Below are 14,131 nucleotides of genomic sequence, written 5' to 3'. Positions count from 1 at the left end.
CGTGACATCAGGTATTATTCAGGCCGCTAGCCTGGCAAATTCATTTAGCTCCCATGGTCAGAGTCAATTGGGCTAAAATGAGCTTAAGCCATCACCTTTGGGAAGGATAAAGAAATCTGTATCCAGAGCATAGAAGGTTGTGTTTTTGACCCAGGTCTCATACTTAAACATAAAAATATCATTTTTTCAGTATGTAATAATAATAATAAGAGCACTAACCACATGCCTAACACTGTTCTAAGTATTTTATGTATATCAGTGCATCATTTAATTCTCTCAACAAGAGAGAACAATAATTCTATCAATAATATCTCATAAAAGAGAAAATAGCAAGTACAGCATATAGGAAGAGAAATATTGTTTCATGATGATTTGCTTCAGTTTTATGTTTTTGTGTGTGTGCATAGAATTACAATGGGAAATACATATCTTAAAGTGGGTTGTAGTCATAAAAATTTGAAAGCTGCTAGTGTAGTAGATGAGAGAGTTGTTAAGAAGCCTCAATAATAAATTGGGAGACTGGGATTGACATATACACACTACTATATATAAAATAGATAACTAATAAGAACCTGCTGTAATGCACAGGGAACTCTACTCAGTACTCTGTATTACAGATTATGTATAGTCTGTAATGGACTATATGGGAAAGGAATCTTTAAAAAAAGGGTGGATATATGTATATGTATAACTGATTCACTTTGCTGTACACCTAAAACTAACACAACATTATAAATCAACTATACCCCAATAAATATTTTTTTAAAAGACCCACTACTGGGCATATACCCAGAGAAAACCATAATTCAAAAAGACACATGCACCCCAATGTTCATTGCAGCACTGTTTACAATAGCCAGGTCGTGGAAGCAACCTAAATGCCCATCGACAGACGAATGGATAAAGAAGATGTGGTACATATATACAATGGAATATTACTCAGCCATAAAAAGGAACGAAATTGGGTCATTTGTAGAGACGCAGATGGACCTAGAGTCTGTCATACAGAGTGACGTAAGTCAGAAAGAGAAAACCAAATATCACATATTAATGCATATATGTAGAATCTAGAAAAATGGTACAGATGAACCGGTTTGCAGGGCAGAAATAGAGACACAGATATAGAGGACAAACACGTGGACACAAAGGGGGCAAAGCAGGGGTGGGAGGGTAGGGTGGTGGTGGGACGAACTGGGAGACTGAGATTGACATGTATACACTAATATGTATAAAATGGATAACTAATAAAAATATATATATATAAAATTATGTTAAGGAAAAATAAAAAATAAACCTCACTAATATAATGAATGTAGATTCTTAGCACAGATCCTGAGAGATAAAGACTAGTAAAGACTCCGTAAATGGTAGAGACAGTTATTACTATTGTCACAGAGCTTGATAAAAACTAGTAAACACTCAAAATGGTCAAGACCATTGTTACTACTGTCACGGCCAGCTTCACGGGCGTTTAACCAGTGTAGTCACACAGGACTCTGCTAAGAAGGGTCCTGAACTTGGCTTAATGCTGTCTTGCCACCATCTTGAAATTCTTACTGATTTTGAAGAAGGGGCCCACATTTTCATTTTGCACTGTGTCCCCCAAATTATGTAGCCAGTCCTGATTATTTTGTATAGTTGTCTGTCATTTATTAAAATACTGATTCATAATATGTATAAAATATTTAATTATCACTTACAGTGATCAAATTCCATCTCTGCCTCTTATCAGCTAGAGGACCATGAGAGAATACTTACTATCTGTCTCAGCTTCCTCTTCTATAAAAGAGGGGTAATAATAGTACTTCTCCGTAAGGTTATTGTGAAAGTTTAAATAACACAACACATGCCGCGTACCAAGATCAGCACCTGGCACGTCGTTCCTACTCCAAAAATGTTAACTATTATTATTATTAACTTCATGAAAAAAAGGCAACCTTGGGCTTGGTTTTTCCTACTGCACGTTTTGGGGAGGGGATTATTAAACTAGACCCGTGGTTCTGGAATTTATCTGAGCACCAGATTACTTGGAGAATCTGATGGCTCTTTGAGGAAATACCTCCCAGAAAAACACAGATAGTCCACGCACATATGTGCACATCTTGCCTGCAGTTTCAGGCCATTTATGGGCCTCTGAGGCCAAGGCTCAGGCCCAGGTCAAGATCCGAGGAAAGCAAAGATCACTAGTGGCCCTTCTAGTCCTGGAGTCTGTGGGTCTCTGGGGTGGAAACCGCCAGACAGCACGTTACTACTTAAGGACCGGGTGTATGCTGGCTTTGGGCTTTTAAGTCAGCAGCTATTTTTAGCTTTGCTATATATGGCCAGGAGAGGAATGTGGGGCTATAGGCGGGGGAGGGGTGCCAGGAGGCTTAGGGGGCAGAGTTTGGGAGGCTGGAGCTCCTTTGCCTTGACCACTTTACCCTTCCCACCAAAGAACTGGAGCTTAACTTCCAGCCAAAGCAACAAGCATGGGGAAGAGAGAAGGTTTGTGGATTTAGGAGTGGCAGGGGCTTCCATGAAGATGCCAGGTCAAGTCACTTTAGAACAGTGATATTCATACTTTTTTGACCGTGACCTGCAGTAAAAAATATATATGTTTGAATCATGACACACACATAAACACATTTTTTTTGCCCATGATGAATAATTTATTAATCTACCATGAAATCATAAAAATAATAATGTGCGAATTTTCTATATTGTTGAATTTAATTTAAAGAGCCATCTTTTATTCTTGATTAAGTACTTTGTGTGGAGATATTAGTAGACAGTAGTCATCAATATAGAAACACAGACGTTTTAATACACACAATATATATATACATATATCCATATATGTATATACATACATATATCTCCAACTGAACAAACATTTCAGGAAACAATACTTTATCTCATTCTCTATGAAACACTTTGATATTTTCTATTCTGTTCTGTTCTATTCTATTCTTTCATTTTTTAAAATGCAGGTCATGACCCAATAAATTGATTTTGCCAATGAGTCAACACCTCCAGTTTGGAAATCTACTCTTTTCTTTGGTTTGGAGCAGGCAGACACCTGTAACATTGGACTGCAAGGTAAGGTAGGGAGTGGAGGAAAGGGGACATATTATCGCTTAGCTCAATACTTCTCAAAACTGGGGATAAGATTAAAGTTTCATGTTGATATCCGCTGGATGGCAAGCTTTGGACCTCAGAGTCTTTGTCCACTGTTCTCTCCACCTGGAGCACGCGTCCTCCACCCTTGTCACCTGGTTCACTCTGGTACTTCAGAGCTCCACTTGCCACTTATTCCAGGAAGCCTCCCTGATTGCCTCAGTCTGGTTAGCTGCCTGCTTCTTGCTCCCTTAGTCCCTGGCACATCCCTGCTTGGCACCCAACACAATTTTTTCTTAGATTCTCTGGAAGTCAGGGACCTTTCCCATCCTGTTCATTTCTACACTCTCCTCACCACCCGCCCACCACCCACCCAGTGTAGTGTAGCACTGGCTTCCTAACAGTCACTCAGTAAATATTTATTGAATGAATTGATGATAGTTAATAGTAATAATGGCAACTACACATTTATCGCATGAGAAATCTTAGGAGAGATTAGTATAAGTCCATTTTAGGGATGAGGAAACTAAAGCTCCAAGAGATGAAAGAATATGATAGGGGGAGGGTAATAATCCAGGGTTGCCTGACTCCCAATGGTACCTAATCACAGGATCTTATTAATCCACATTCCCCTCCACACTGTCCAGGATGGGGCAAAGGGCAGGTCCTTAACAACCCCTGGGAGAACTGATGACAGGTTGATTAAAGAGATTTTCCGAAGCAGCGGCCACATCTAATTTGGGAGGGTTGCACTCGTGGGAGAGGATCTATGAGGTTTCCAGGCCCCCTGGATGCGGGGCTGTCTCATTCGGAAGGAGAGTCTGGGCTTCTGACAAACCAGGGAGGCAGGCCTTCCGATGACACACCTTCCTAGGCTCCTGGACACACGTAGGCTAAAACCCAAGGCCCTGCAAGTCTACGTGACCTGGCCCATGCCTGCAACTCCAGCGGCAGCCCCATCAGCGCGGCCTGTGTTCTCGCTGCTCTTCACCCATGCCAAGCCCAGTCCTGCCGCAGGGCCTTTGCAGTCGCCATTCCCTCTGCCTGGGGCCTTCCCTCCCTCTCAAGTCCTCTCCACCCTACTTCTCAGGAGCCCCCCATCCAAAAACATCACCCTCTTCCTTCTCTGCTATTTTTTTCATAACACTAGTAACTTCTGGAAATTGCATATACGTTTGTTTTCCGGTTTATTTCTGTCTTCTTCACTAGACAGGGAAGTCCCTGAGGACTTCCTGGCCCCTAGGACTCGCTGTGGGAGGGTGCCTGACACATAGTTGGTGATCCATGAATGAATGAATGGGTTTCCCCTGTTTTAGACATATTGGGACATCGGCCTCTAGTTTCCCAGAAATGTGTGTCCCTGCGACTCACATCCAGGCCCCCAATACACACAAACCGTGGTTTGGGGAGTGGAAAGAAGGAAGGAACTTTCAGCACATGCGTACTTGCACCACTTTGCGTGGGTAACTGATGCCCAGCTAGCATGCAAGGATTATCTCCATTTGGTAATTGGAGAATCTGAAGCTTGCTCTCTGCTTGTCCCCAGTGTGTAGCGTAGTGTCCGGCATAAACACCTGGTGAACTTAATTGCACTGAATTGCAGAGGTTCCGCAGACTGCTCAAGGTCACCAAATTAGGAAACGTGGAGCCAGATTTTGTTCAATTCCAGCCAGGGTTGCGTGGCCACCATAGAAACTCCAGGGACACAACCTGTTAACATCCAGATGCATTCGAGGGCGAGCCCTCACCAGACATTCACCAGTTGGTAGCCCAGTCAGGAGCCCATCCTGCACCCGAGGCCATTCTCTATCTGCCTCTCAAACATAATTTTCCCATCAAGGTTCAGTTCAGATGTCACCTTCTCGAAAGCATCCCCTGACCTCCTCAAATCTAACTTCTCTTTTCTGCCACAGCACTCTGTGAATACTTGTGTATAATTGTTTGTCCACAAGCCTATCTTTGAACCCATGGGATGTATCTTGTTCCTCTTTATATCAAACCCTTTTTACAGTGCCTGGTGAATAGGTGGTACTATAGGAATATGCACTGAATGAAAGGATGCTTGGATGGATGGGTGGATGGATGGATGGATGGATGGATGCCTTCTCGAAAGCATCCCCTGACCTCCTCAAATCTAACTTCTCTTTTCTGCCACAGCACTCTGTGAATACTTGTGTATAATTGTTTGTCCACAAGCCTATCTTTGAACCCATGGGATGTATCTTGTTCCTCTTTATATCAAACCCTTTTTACAGTGCCTGGTGAATAGGTGGTACTATAGGAATATGCACTGAATGAAAGGATGCTTGGATGGATGGGTGGATGGATGGATGGATGGATGGATGGATGGATGGATGGATGGACAAATGGGTGGATGGATGAATGACTGGAAGAACAGATAAATGGATGGATGGATGGATGGATGGATGACTGGGTGGATGGATGGATGAATGGATATGTGGATGGATGACTGGGTGGATGGATGGATGGATGGATAGATAGATGAATGTTTGGAAGAACAGATAAATGGGTGGATAGATGGATGAATGGATATGTGGATGGATGGATGGGTGGATGGGTGAGTGGGTGGGGGGATGGATGAATGAATGAATGAATGAACACTTGATGATCTATTGATTGAAAATAATTTTCATGGCAAAGTTGACATTAGACACCAATTCTTCTGGAGCATATTCCACATCTGATGGTACACCTAGCATGCAACAGTAGCAGTAGTGTCTTACTGAATGCGTATTTCTATGGCAGGCCTTGCATTAGAAGCACTTCTGCCAATCCTCTCAATAGCTCCGTTATTGACCCCACTTTACTAACAAGGAAATGGATGCAGACAGAGGCGGAGCCGCTTGCCCGAAGCCACACAGCAGATAACATCCTGGCACCTCTGATTTGGTGCTGTACTGCCCCTGGATCTTCCCACCCTCCACCCGTCTTCCTCACCCTGCCTGGCCCCTCCCCCAGGTCCGCAGGCCCCAGGCTGGGCTCACCTCCATCTGCATAGGTCTCCGTGCCGTAGCCGTCCTGCAGGCCATTGTTCCAAGTGCCCTCATACTTGGCACCGCTGCTGCTGCTCTGCCGGGTTCCGTAGCGTCCCTTGAAGCCGTGCGTCCACTCGCCCTTGTACAGCCAGCGTCCCTTGGTCTCTATGCCCAGCCCATGCCGCTTGCCCTGGCTCCAGTATCCCTCGAAGGTGTTTCCGCTGGGCCAGGTATACACACCCGCCACTTCAAAGCCAAAGTTCCAGGAGCCCGAGTATTCGCCCTGGCCCTTGGGGCCCGTGCACAGTCCGTGCCCGTGGGCCTTTCCCCCCTCCCAGCCCCCGCAGTACGCCCCGCCATCATCAAAGTCAAAGCGGCCCCCGCTCATCTCATCGTAGCCCCTGACCACCTCACCGTCCTCCAGCTTCGGGGGAGAGGGCAATAGGGGGGGTGGTGCCAGCGACTCTCTCCAAGCAGCTCAGGGCTGCCCCCCCCCGCCCCGGACTGGAGGGGGTAAGCAAGATGCCACCCGAGGCTGAAGGAACCCAGGAGCCAAGTCAGCACTGGGTCGGCTGGTCAGTGCCATGCCTAGGAGGCCCCCACTCACTCAGCCAGAGGAAGGCTGCCAGCTGGGAAGGAAGTGGGAAGGAGAGGTTCAAAGTGTCCACGGAGTGTCCCAAACCTGGCTTCCATGGAGTCAAAGGAAAAACGGTGTGATCCCTTTAAGAACTGCAGTGAAAGGGGTGGGGTGGAGGGGTCCCCAGTCCGTTTTCAAAGAGGAGAAATTCCCCCTCGGTGACAACCCCCAGCCCGAGGCTGAATTCCTGAAGCCCTGCTGGCCCCCTTCTCCTCCACCCCCGTGGGTGTGCAGGGCTGTGATTCCCCCACCCCTGCCCCGCCCCTCTCCAATCCTGCCCTCCTCCTGGGATGGAAAGGTCAGTGTTGCCCTAACAAGGCCATTGGATCTCAGAAGCTGCTCCCAAAATAACCCCCTGGCCGGCCCAGCCTCCTTCAAAGCGGGAGGGGTATTTCAAACTGGGCTAGCGCTTCAGACTCAGGGAGTGGTTTGAGGGATGAGGAAGGGAAGCTGAGAACTAAGCGTGGGCAGCTGGGGAGATTTGGTGGCTTTTCTTCTCTTGGGTAAGAGCTCCCTTCCACCTTCCTGGTCCCCTGAGTCTGCCGGCAGGGAGAAGAGAGGAAGACCAGCAGAACACCCGGTCCCGGAGCACTTAGAATCCCCCAGAGCATAGAAGTTAGCAAATCTCAGCCCCAGCACCACTCACATGCCCCTGCAGGACCTGGGGCTATTATAGAACCACTGCCAACCCCATAAAGGAATCTGGTGACCTAAAGAGAAAGGAACGGGGCATGGGTTCACATAGGCCTTTGAGAGTGGAGGAGAGGACTTAGGAAGAGAGGTGAGGTTCTGGAGACAAGAGTTGGGAAGATAAAGCGAATCTGAGTCTAGCACAACCCCAAATTCCCTCCCTTCCCCCAAACCCTGGGAAAACCCTGGAAAGAACACAGTGCAAGAAGCACGGGTCACGGATCACTCCCTTTCTCTCTTCTGACGGGCAGGGAGACTGCCCTCCTCTCTCTAGTTCTGAGACACAGTGCTGCTGGTTGTATTGGAATGAGGTTGTCTCAGAAATACTCAAGGATCGTGATTTTTTTTTTTTTAATTCCCTTTCCAAGCTCTCTTTTGCTGTGTTGTCCTAAGAGCCTGGGAGGCCAGACTTCAGAAAGCTCTTGGGGCTGGGTCAAGAGCAAAGGGACTGACCAGCACTCAGGTTCCCACCAAAATACAATGAAAGGGACAAATAAATCTCCACGACGAGAGGCGGTGGCCAAGGCTAAAGACTGGAAATTCCAACTGAGCCCAGGGTTAACAGGAACACGGAGTAATTCTGGAAAAGGTAGGAGCCACCAAGCACAGGAAGCTGTGTGTGTGTGTGTGTGTGTGTGTGTGTGTGTGTGAGACGGGGGAGGAGGAGGATAGAAATCACCAAAAAAGCAAGCACAGAAGTGACTTGAGAACATTCAACTATTATTATCTGACTTCAGCCTAATCTGTCATACTCCAAATCCCATGATGACTTAGGCCACTTAAAGTCGCTGCAGAAGATGTGTTCTTGTTTAAGGAATGGATAGAAAAGCCTCTCTCCCTTCACCGCAGCTGATCCTGGTTCTTAACACTTGGTTCCTTCCTCGTTCACAACCCTCTGTCTTAAAGATCCCTTCTCTGCCCACATTTCACCCCCAGGTAGAAACACCCAGCCTCAGAGTTCTCTACTGCTGGTTCTTTGCCAAGCTGACATGCAGCAAAAAGCAGTAGATAAAGACTGTATCATCTGGGTTTTGACTCACTCCTGCTACAGGTTGACCGACAGCCTGCTTGCACAATTCACAGCTGAGAGCACCTCAATGCTGCCCCCAGAGAGTTCTGCTGTTGCCACTTCTGATGGGTCTTTGGAAAATCACACGTTTCTTTCCAGCTCTGCTCTCCAGGGGAGAGGAAAGAGCATCTCAAACTGGAAGCCAGAGGGAGTTCAATACCCTTTGTAGTTAAATGCCAGCCAAATCACCATAATCCTGTTCTAAGGCTGGTGGCTACTGTGTTCTAGCGAGCTGTTCCACCTGCATAAGTGTAGCCACTGTTCATCCGTACAGCTCCCTACGGTGGTTCCCTACCAAGGGTGGGTACATGTAAGAATCACCTGTAGAACTTAAAAACATGAACAGATTCCAGAGTCCCACCCCATCTCCAACCTACTGAATTAGATTGTCCTGGGAGAAGGCCTGGGCACTTGCATTCTTTGTAAAAGCTCCTCAGACGAATCTGACTCTCATCCCTGGTTAAGAACCACTGTTGGGGGAGTGGGAGGTGGAGATGAATTGGGAGATTGGGATTGACATATATACACTAATATGTAAAAAATAGATAACTAATAAGAACCTGCTGTATAAAAATAAATAAATAAATAAATAAAATTTTTTTAAAAACAAACCCACACACACACAAATGGGGAGGGGTTTAAAAGTCATCTTGTCCAATCCCTATAAATATATCCAGGAGATTTGTCACAGAACTAGAGCAAATAATCCTAAAATTTATGTGGAACTGCAAAAGAGCCCGAATTGCCAAAGCAATCCTGAGGAAAAAGAACAAAGCTGGAGGTATAACCCTCCCAGACTTCAGACTATACTATAAAGCTACAGTGATCAAAACAGTGTGGTACTGGCACAAAAAGAAACACATAGATCAATGCAACAGAATAGAGAGCCCAGAAATAAACCTACCTACCTATGATCGATTAATCTATGACAAAAGAGGCAAGAGGGCTTCCCTGGTGGTGCAGTGGTTGAGAGTCCGCCTGCCAATGCAGGGGACACGGGTTCGTGCCCCGGTCCGGGAAGATCCCACATGCTGCGGAGCGGCTGGGCCCGTGAGCCGTGGCCGCTGAGCCTGCGTGTCCGGAGCCTGTGCTCCACAATGGGAGAGGCCACGATAGTGAGAGGCCCGCGTACCGCAAAAAACAAAACAAAAAACAAAACAGAAAAAAAAGAGGCAAGAATACGCAATGGAGAAAAGACAGTCTCTTCAACAAGTAGTGCTGGGAAAACTGGACAGACACACATAAAAAAAAAAAAAAGAACCACTGTATTTTTTTTTTTTTTTTTTTTTTTTGCGGTATGCGGGCCTCTCACTGTGTGGCCTCTCCCGTTGCAGAGCACAGGCTCCGGACACGCAGGCTCAGCGGCCATGGCCCATGGGCCCAACCGCTCTGCAGCATGTGTGATCCTCCTGGACTGGGGCACGAACCCGTGTCCCCTGCATCAGCAGGCGGACTCCCAACCACTGTGCCACCAGGGAAGCCCCACTGTATGTTTTCAAATTAAGAAACAGTTTCTTAATGATGTACAAATTCATGCATCCACTTACCATCGGCTGTGTCAGGTGGATAGTTATGGAGTTAATTTGTGTTCAGATCCTAGTTCTGCCCCTCACAAGCTGTGTGACCTTGGACAAATTGTTAATTTCTCTAAGCCACAAATTCTTCATCTGTAAAAGTACCTATCTCAAAGGATTCTTAGTATTAAGGATAATAGTATCTACCTTATATGGCTGGGTGAGTATTATGTGAGTTAATGCTGTAAAAGGCTTAGAACAGACTAAACACCTAATAAATGTTAGCTAATATCAATATTATCCTCACATGACAAGTTGCTTTTCAAACTATCATGATTAATAAAATAGTCACCAAAGAGGGAAGAATCACCCCTTAAATATTAAGTACATTGACACTGAAGCACTCCTTACTCTTCCCAGTACATGTTTACTCAACGTTACCCTGTGGTTTTTCCTTTTTTAAACTGACAAACTGTGTTATTGGTAAAGGGACACTTTGATTTCTTAAAAGTTTAAGTAAATTCTTTGCCAAATTTGGTACTGGCCTTATGTGACCAGCCATCCCTTTTTTGCATCTCCCTTTAAACCAGTGAGTTTCAAGGAAAGGGAGACCCCTTGTGGCCACATGTGCATTACAACAGATTTTTCTTAGGAAAACCAAGTTCTTCAAACCAAAGAGAATGGTCTTGGGACAAATTTTAAACTGTTTTTATAGGTAGCTATCCCATTCTCTCTTTTTCACAGGGCTTTTCTCACTCCATGGTTCTGTTCTTTGGTCGGAGGGGGCAGTCGCTTGCTTCCTCTATTTCTTTCTCAACTTCTCAAGCACGGCTGCTTCCTAGGGAAAGTGGAGAGGAGGGAACTGAAAATCCAGAACAGAGAGAAGAAATGCACCCAGATATCCATTGAGTTTCTTCTCAGCCATCAAAGACTTAGCTGAAGAAGCCTCACCTCCCAGACAAGTTACCTGGCTGGGTTATGTGCCTTCCCACATACCAGCTCCTCCCCCAAACTATGAGCTGTTTGAAGCAAAGATTACCTTGATTCCAAAAAAAAAAAAAAAAAAAAAAAAGTGCATGAACACATAAGTGCCTGCCTGGCACTCTGGCTCCTCTTTGCGTGCCTGACACCTGCACATACTGGGTGTCCTCATCTTCCCTTCTGTGCATCATTTGGCAACTGACCACTCCATTCTCGAGATGCTTTTTCATTCTACTTCTAGGGCTCGTCTCTTGGTTCTGCTCCTGCCTCACTGGCTGCTCCCACTCAAGTCTTCTGCTGGTTCCTCCTCATTCCCCTGATCTCTATACCTTGGAAATGGCCCAGAGTTTGGTCCTCTGACTGATTATCTACCTTTACTTCCTAGGTGATCTCCTTCAGTTGCAGAGCTTTCATTAACACCCACATCCTGATGGCTCCTAACTTTGTATCTCCACCCTGTACCTCTCTCTATCTTCAGTCACATCATCAACCTCCAACTCAGCATCTCTACATGATATCTCATGAGCATCTCAGACTTGCAGAAGATCAAAACCAAACTCCCAAGGTCTCCTCCCAGATCTGCCCCTCCAGCCAACTCCCAGTGTATTAAAACCTTTGGAGTCATCCTTAATACCAACCCTTCTCTCACCCCTATATCCATCAGCTCTACCTTCAAAATAATCCCGGGATACGTCTTCTCTCCAGCACTGCCAAGCGTCCGAGCCACTAGAAACCACTGCCTACTGCAGGAGCCTCCTGACAGCCTCCTTCCTTTCCTTCTCCTGGTTCCCCTCTTAGTCTACAGAGCAGCCAGTGCTCTTTCTAAAAGACAAGTCTGATATGTCTCTCCTCTCCTCCAAACCCCCTCAAAAGCTCCCTATCTCTTCAGGAGTCAAAGCCTTTTAAAACAGCCTCCGAGCGCCTCCACCATCTGCCCCTAACTCACACTTCTGGACCTCGCCTGCTTCAAGCCACAGATATCCTTGCTGTCCTTCTGCCAGGAATGCTCTTCCCCCAAACATTCCCATGGCTCACTCCCTCACTTTCTTCAGGTGTCTGCTCAAATGTCACCACCTCACAGAAGCCTTCTCTGATCACCCCAATTAAAATGGCAACCCCCCCTCCCCCCGCCCCAGCCCTTACTATCTCCTAATCCTTCTCTCTTCGTAGCATTTTCTGCACTGAGGACATGATGTTGTTCTAGTCCCAGCACCTAGTATAGTGTGCCTGGTGTGTTGTCAGCACTCGATAAATATTTGTTGAATGAATGTTCAATGAACAGTTATTAAGTAAAGGAACATGCCAGGATGCCACCTTGCAAAACATCAGAGTAAAAATTCCTCAAGCCATAATCTGAATCCATTTTCCAGGATGCATTTGACAAACACTGGTCCCATAAGTTGCACTCACAAAAGGTCAAATGTTCTAATCGGGGACACATATTAAAGCTGGCCCAACTGGGTGTGGGCAGAGTAGTTGAGGGCTCCAAGATTCATGTTTTGAGGAAGATTTTGACTGAGATGTAAATGCTTACAACTCCTTCCTGCAAATCTGGAATGCCTAAGCTTTCATCCAAGTTTGGATTTCTTCAACAGGTTACTCGGCCATTGGAACTTGGTCCTTTTCAATCCTGACACCCCTCCTAACAACCTTGTATAAAAGGAATGTGCATAATTCATCATTCTCTGGTGACTGTTCTGTTAATATACAGAATTAAGTAAATAACCAGATCACTGGTTTGATAAGTAAACTAAAAAGGACTTGAGACACAGGAACAATTTCAATTCAAGTAACATGTTCAGCCCAATTTGCTCCTCTTCTCTCTAGTAAAAAAGGTGAAGCAAAACACTAGCTGTGGAGGTCAGGGTTGGGGAGGTAGGTAGTTTTACAACCAGAAGCTCTAATAGCCTAGGATTAGTGGTTCTCACAGTGTGGTCCGGGAATCCACTCCATCAGGGGATCTGTGCAGTCAAAACTATTTTCATAATATTAACACAGCATTTGTCTTTTTCATGCTCATTCGCTCGCAAGTGTAGAGTTTTCCAGAGGTCATATGACATGGGATGTCACAGGAGATTGCAGAAGCAAATATGAGAATATAGCATATTTCATTAAGCCCAACATTAAAGAGAGTTGCAAAAATGTAAAACAGTGCCACTCTTCTTACTAAATATTTGTTTTGGAAGAGTTGTTTTCCGATTAAAGAGATTATTTATATTAACTTAAATGGATTTGTGGATTCTTCACTATTTTTAAATGAAGTAATAGTCTTAAAATTTCTTAGTTTTAATTTCTAATATGGTAAACACTGATAAATATAACCCACATAAACAAGAGCTCTTTGAGATCCTCAAATTTGTTAAGTGTAAGAGTCCTGAGACCAAACAGTTTCAGAACTTCTGCCTGTTATTTGAAATAGTGCACCTTCTGTAGCATTAAGAAAACTGAAGTTTCTAGCACTGTGATGACAAGGCTCTCTTGCTCCAACCAGAGCCTTCAGATATTACTAAATTCATACTAAACTAGTAACTAGCTGGGGTCTCTCACTACTTAAGTTCAGAGCTTTTCCAGTAAATACCCTTCCCACCTCTCCCAAGTACAAATCACCTATTTATGAAGCCCAAACCCCACTGTCATGAATCAACTCCACAGTTAGTGGGATGTTTTAGTAAAGAGTAAAACCTATTTTGTAATCGAAATAAAAGTGAAACAAACTTTCTGTTAACACGTTAAAATGGCTGGACAAATTTTCACTAAATTTGATAGGTATGCTTAGGATGTTCTGAGTTAAGTTATATGGCATACATAAAATTCACTTTAGAGCCACCTAGAAAAGAAAGGGATTCATTCTCCAGCTGACACTGAGGAAAGATTTTTTTACCAAACTTGGAGGGAACCGTGGGCTGGTTGGCCATTAAATACTGGATATGGCATGTATAAAATTCTCTTTGGGGAACTGTGGCTGGTTGGCCATTAAATACTGGATATGGCATGCATAAAATTCCCTTTGGGGGTTGCTGGGGTAGGAGGGCAGTATAAAGAGATAATATCCATCCAGAACATTTGAAACTGAGGTATGAGATCTACACTGCAAGTGACTGAAACGTGCCATATGTACTAAAATGCCGGAGATGGAGAAGACGCACAG

General features: G+C 45.1%; 1 protein-coding gene across 3 annotated transcripts in view; it reads right to left on the bottom strand.

The window, feature by feature from the left end:
• Nucleotides 1–6,949, bottom strand: part of JPH2 (junctophilin 2) — a 64,163-nt gene extending 57,214 nt beyond the window's left edge. For all 3 annotated transcript variants that reach the window (XM_024128395.3, XM_055082277.1, XM_024128397.3), the window contains exon 1: nt 6,102–6,949. In XM_024128395.3, the coding sequence (XP_023984163.1) occupies nt 6,102–6,480 (379 nt within the window). In that variant the 5' untranslated portion in view covers nt 6,481–6,949. The remainder of the gene's footprint in view (nt 1–6,101) is intronic.
• Nucleotides 6,950–14,131: the final 7,182 nt, after the last annotated feature.

The sequence above is a fragment of the Physeter macrocephalus genome, unplaced genomic scaffold, assembly GCF_002837175.3.
Source record: "Physeter macrocephalus isolate SW-GA unplaced genomic scaffold, ASM283717v5 random_53, whole genome shotgun sequence".
NCBI lineage: Eukaryota > Metazoa > Chordata > Mammalia > Artiodactyla > Physeteridae > Physeter > Physeter macrocephalus.
The sequence above is the reverse complement of the archived record's forward strand: the minus strand, read 5'-3'. Positions and strand labels throughout refer to the sequence as shown.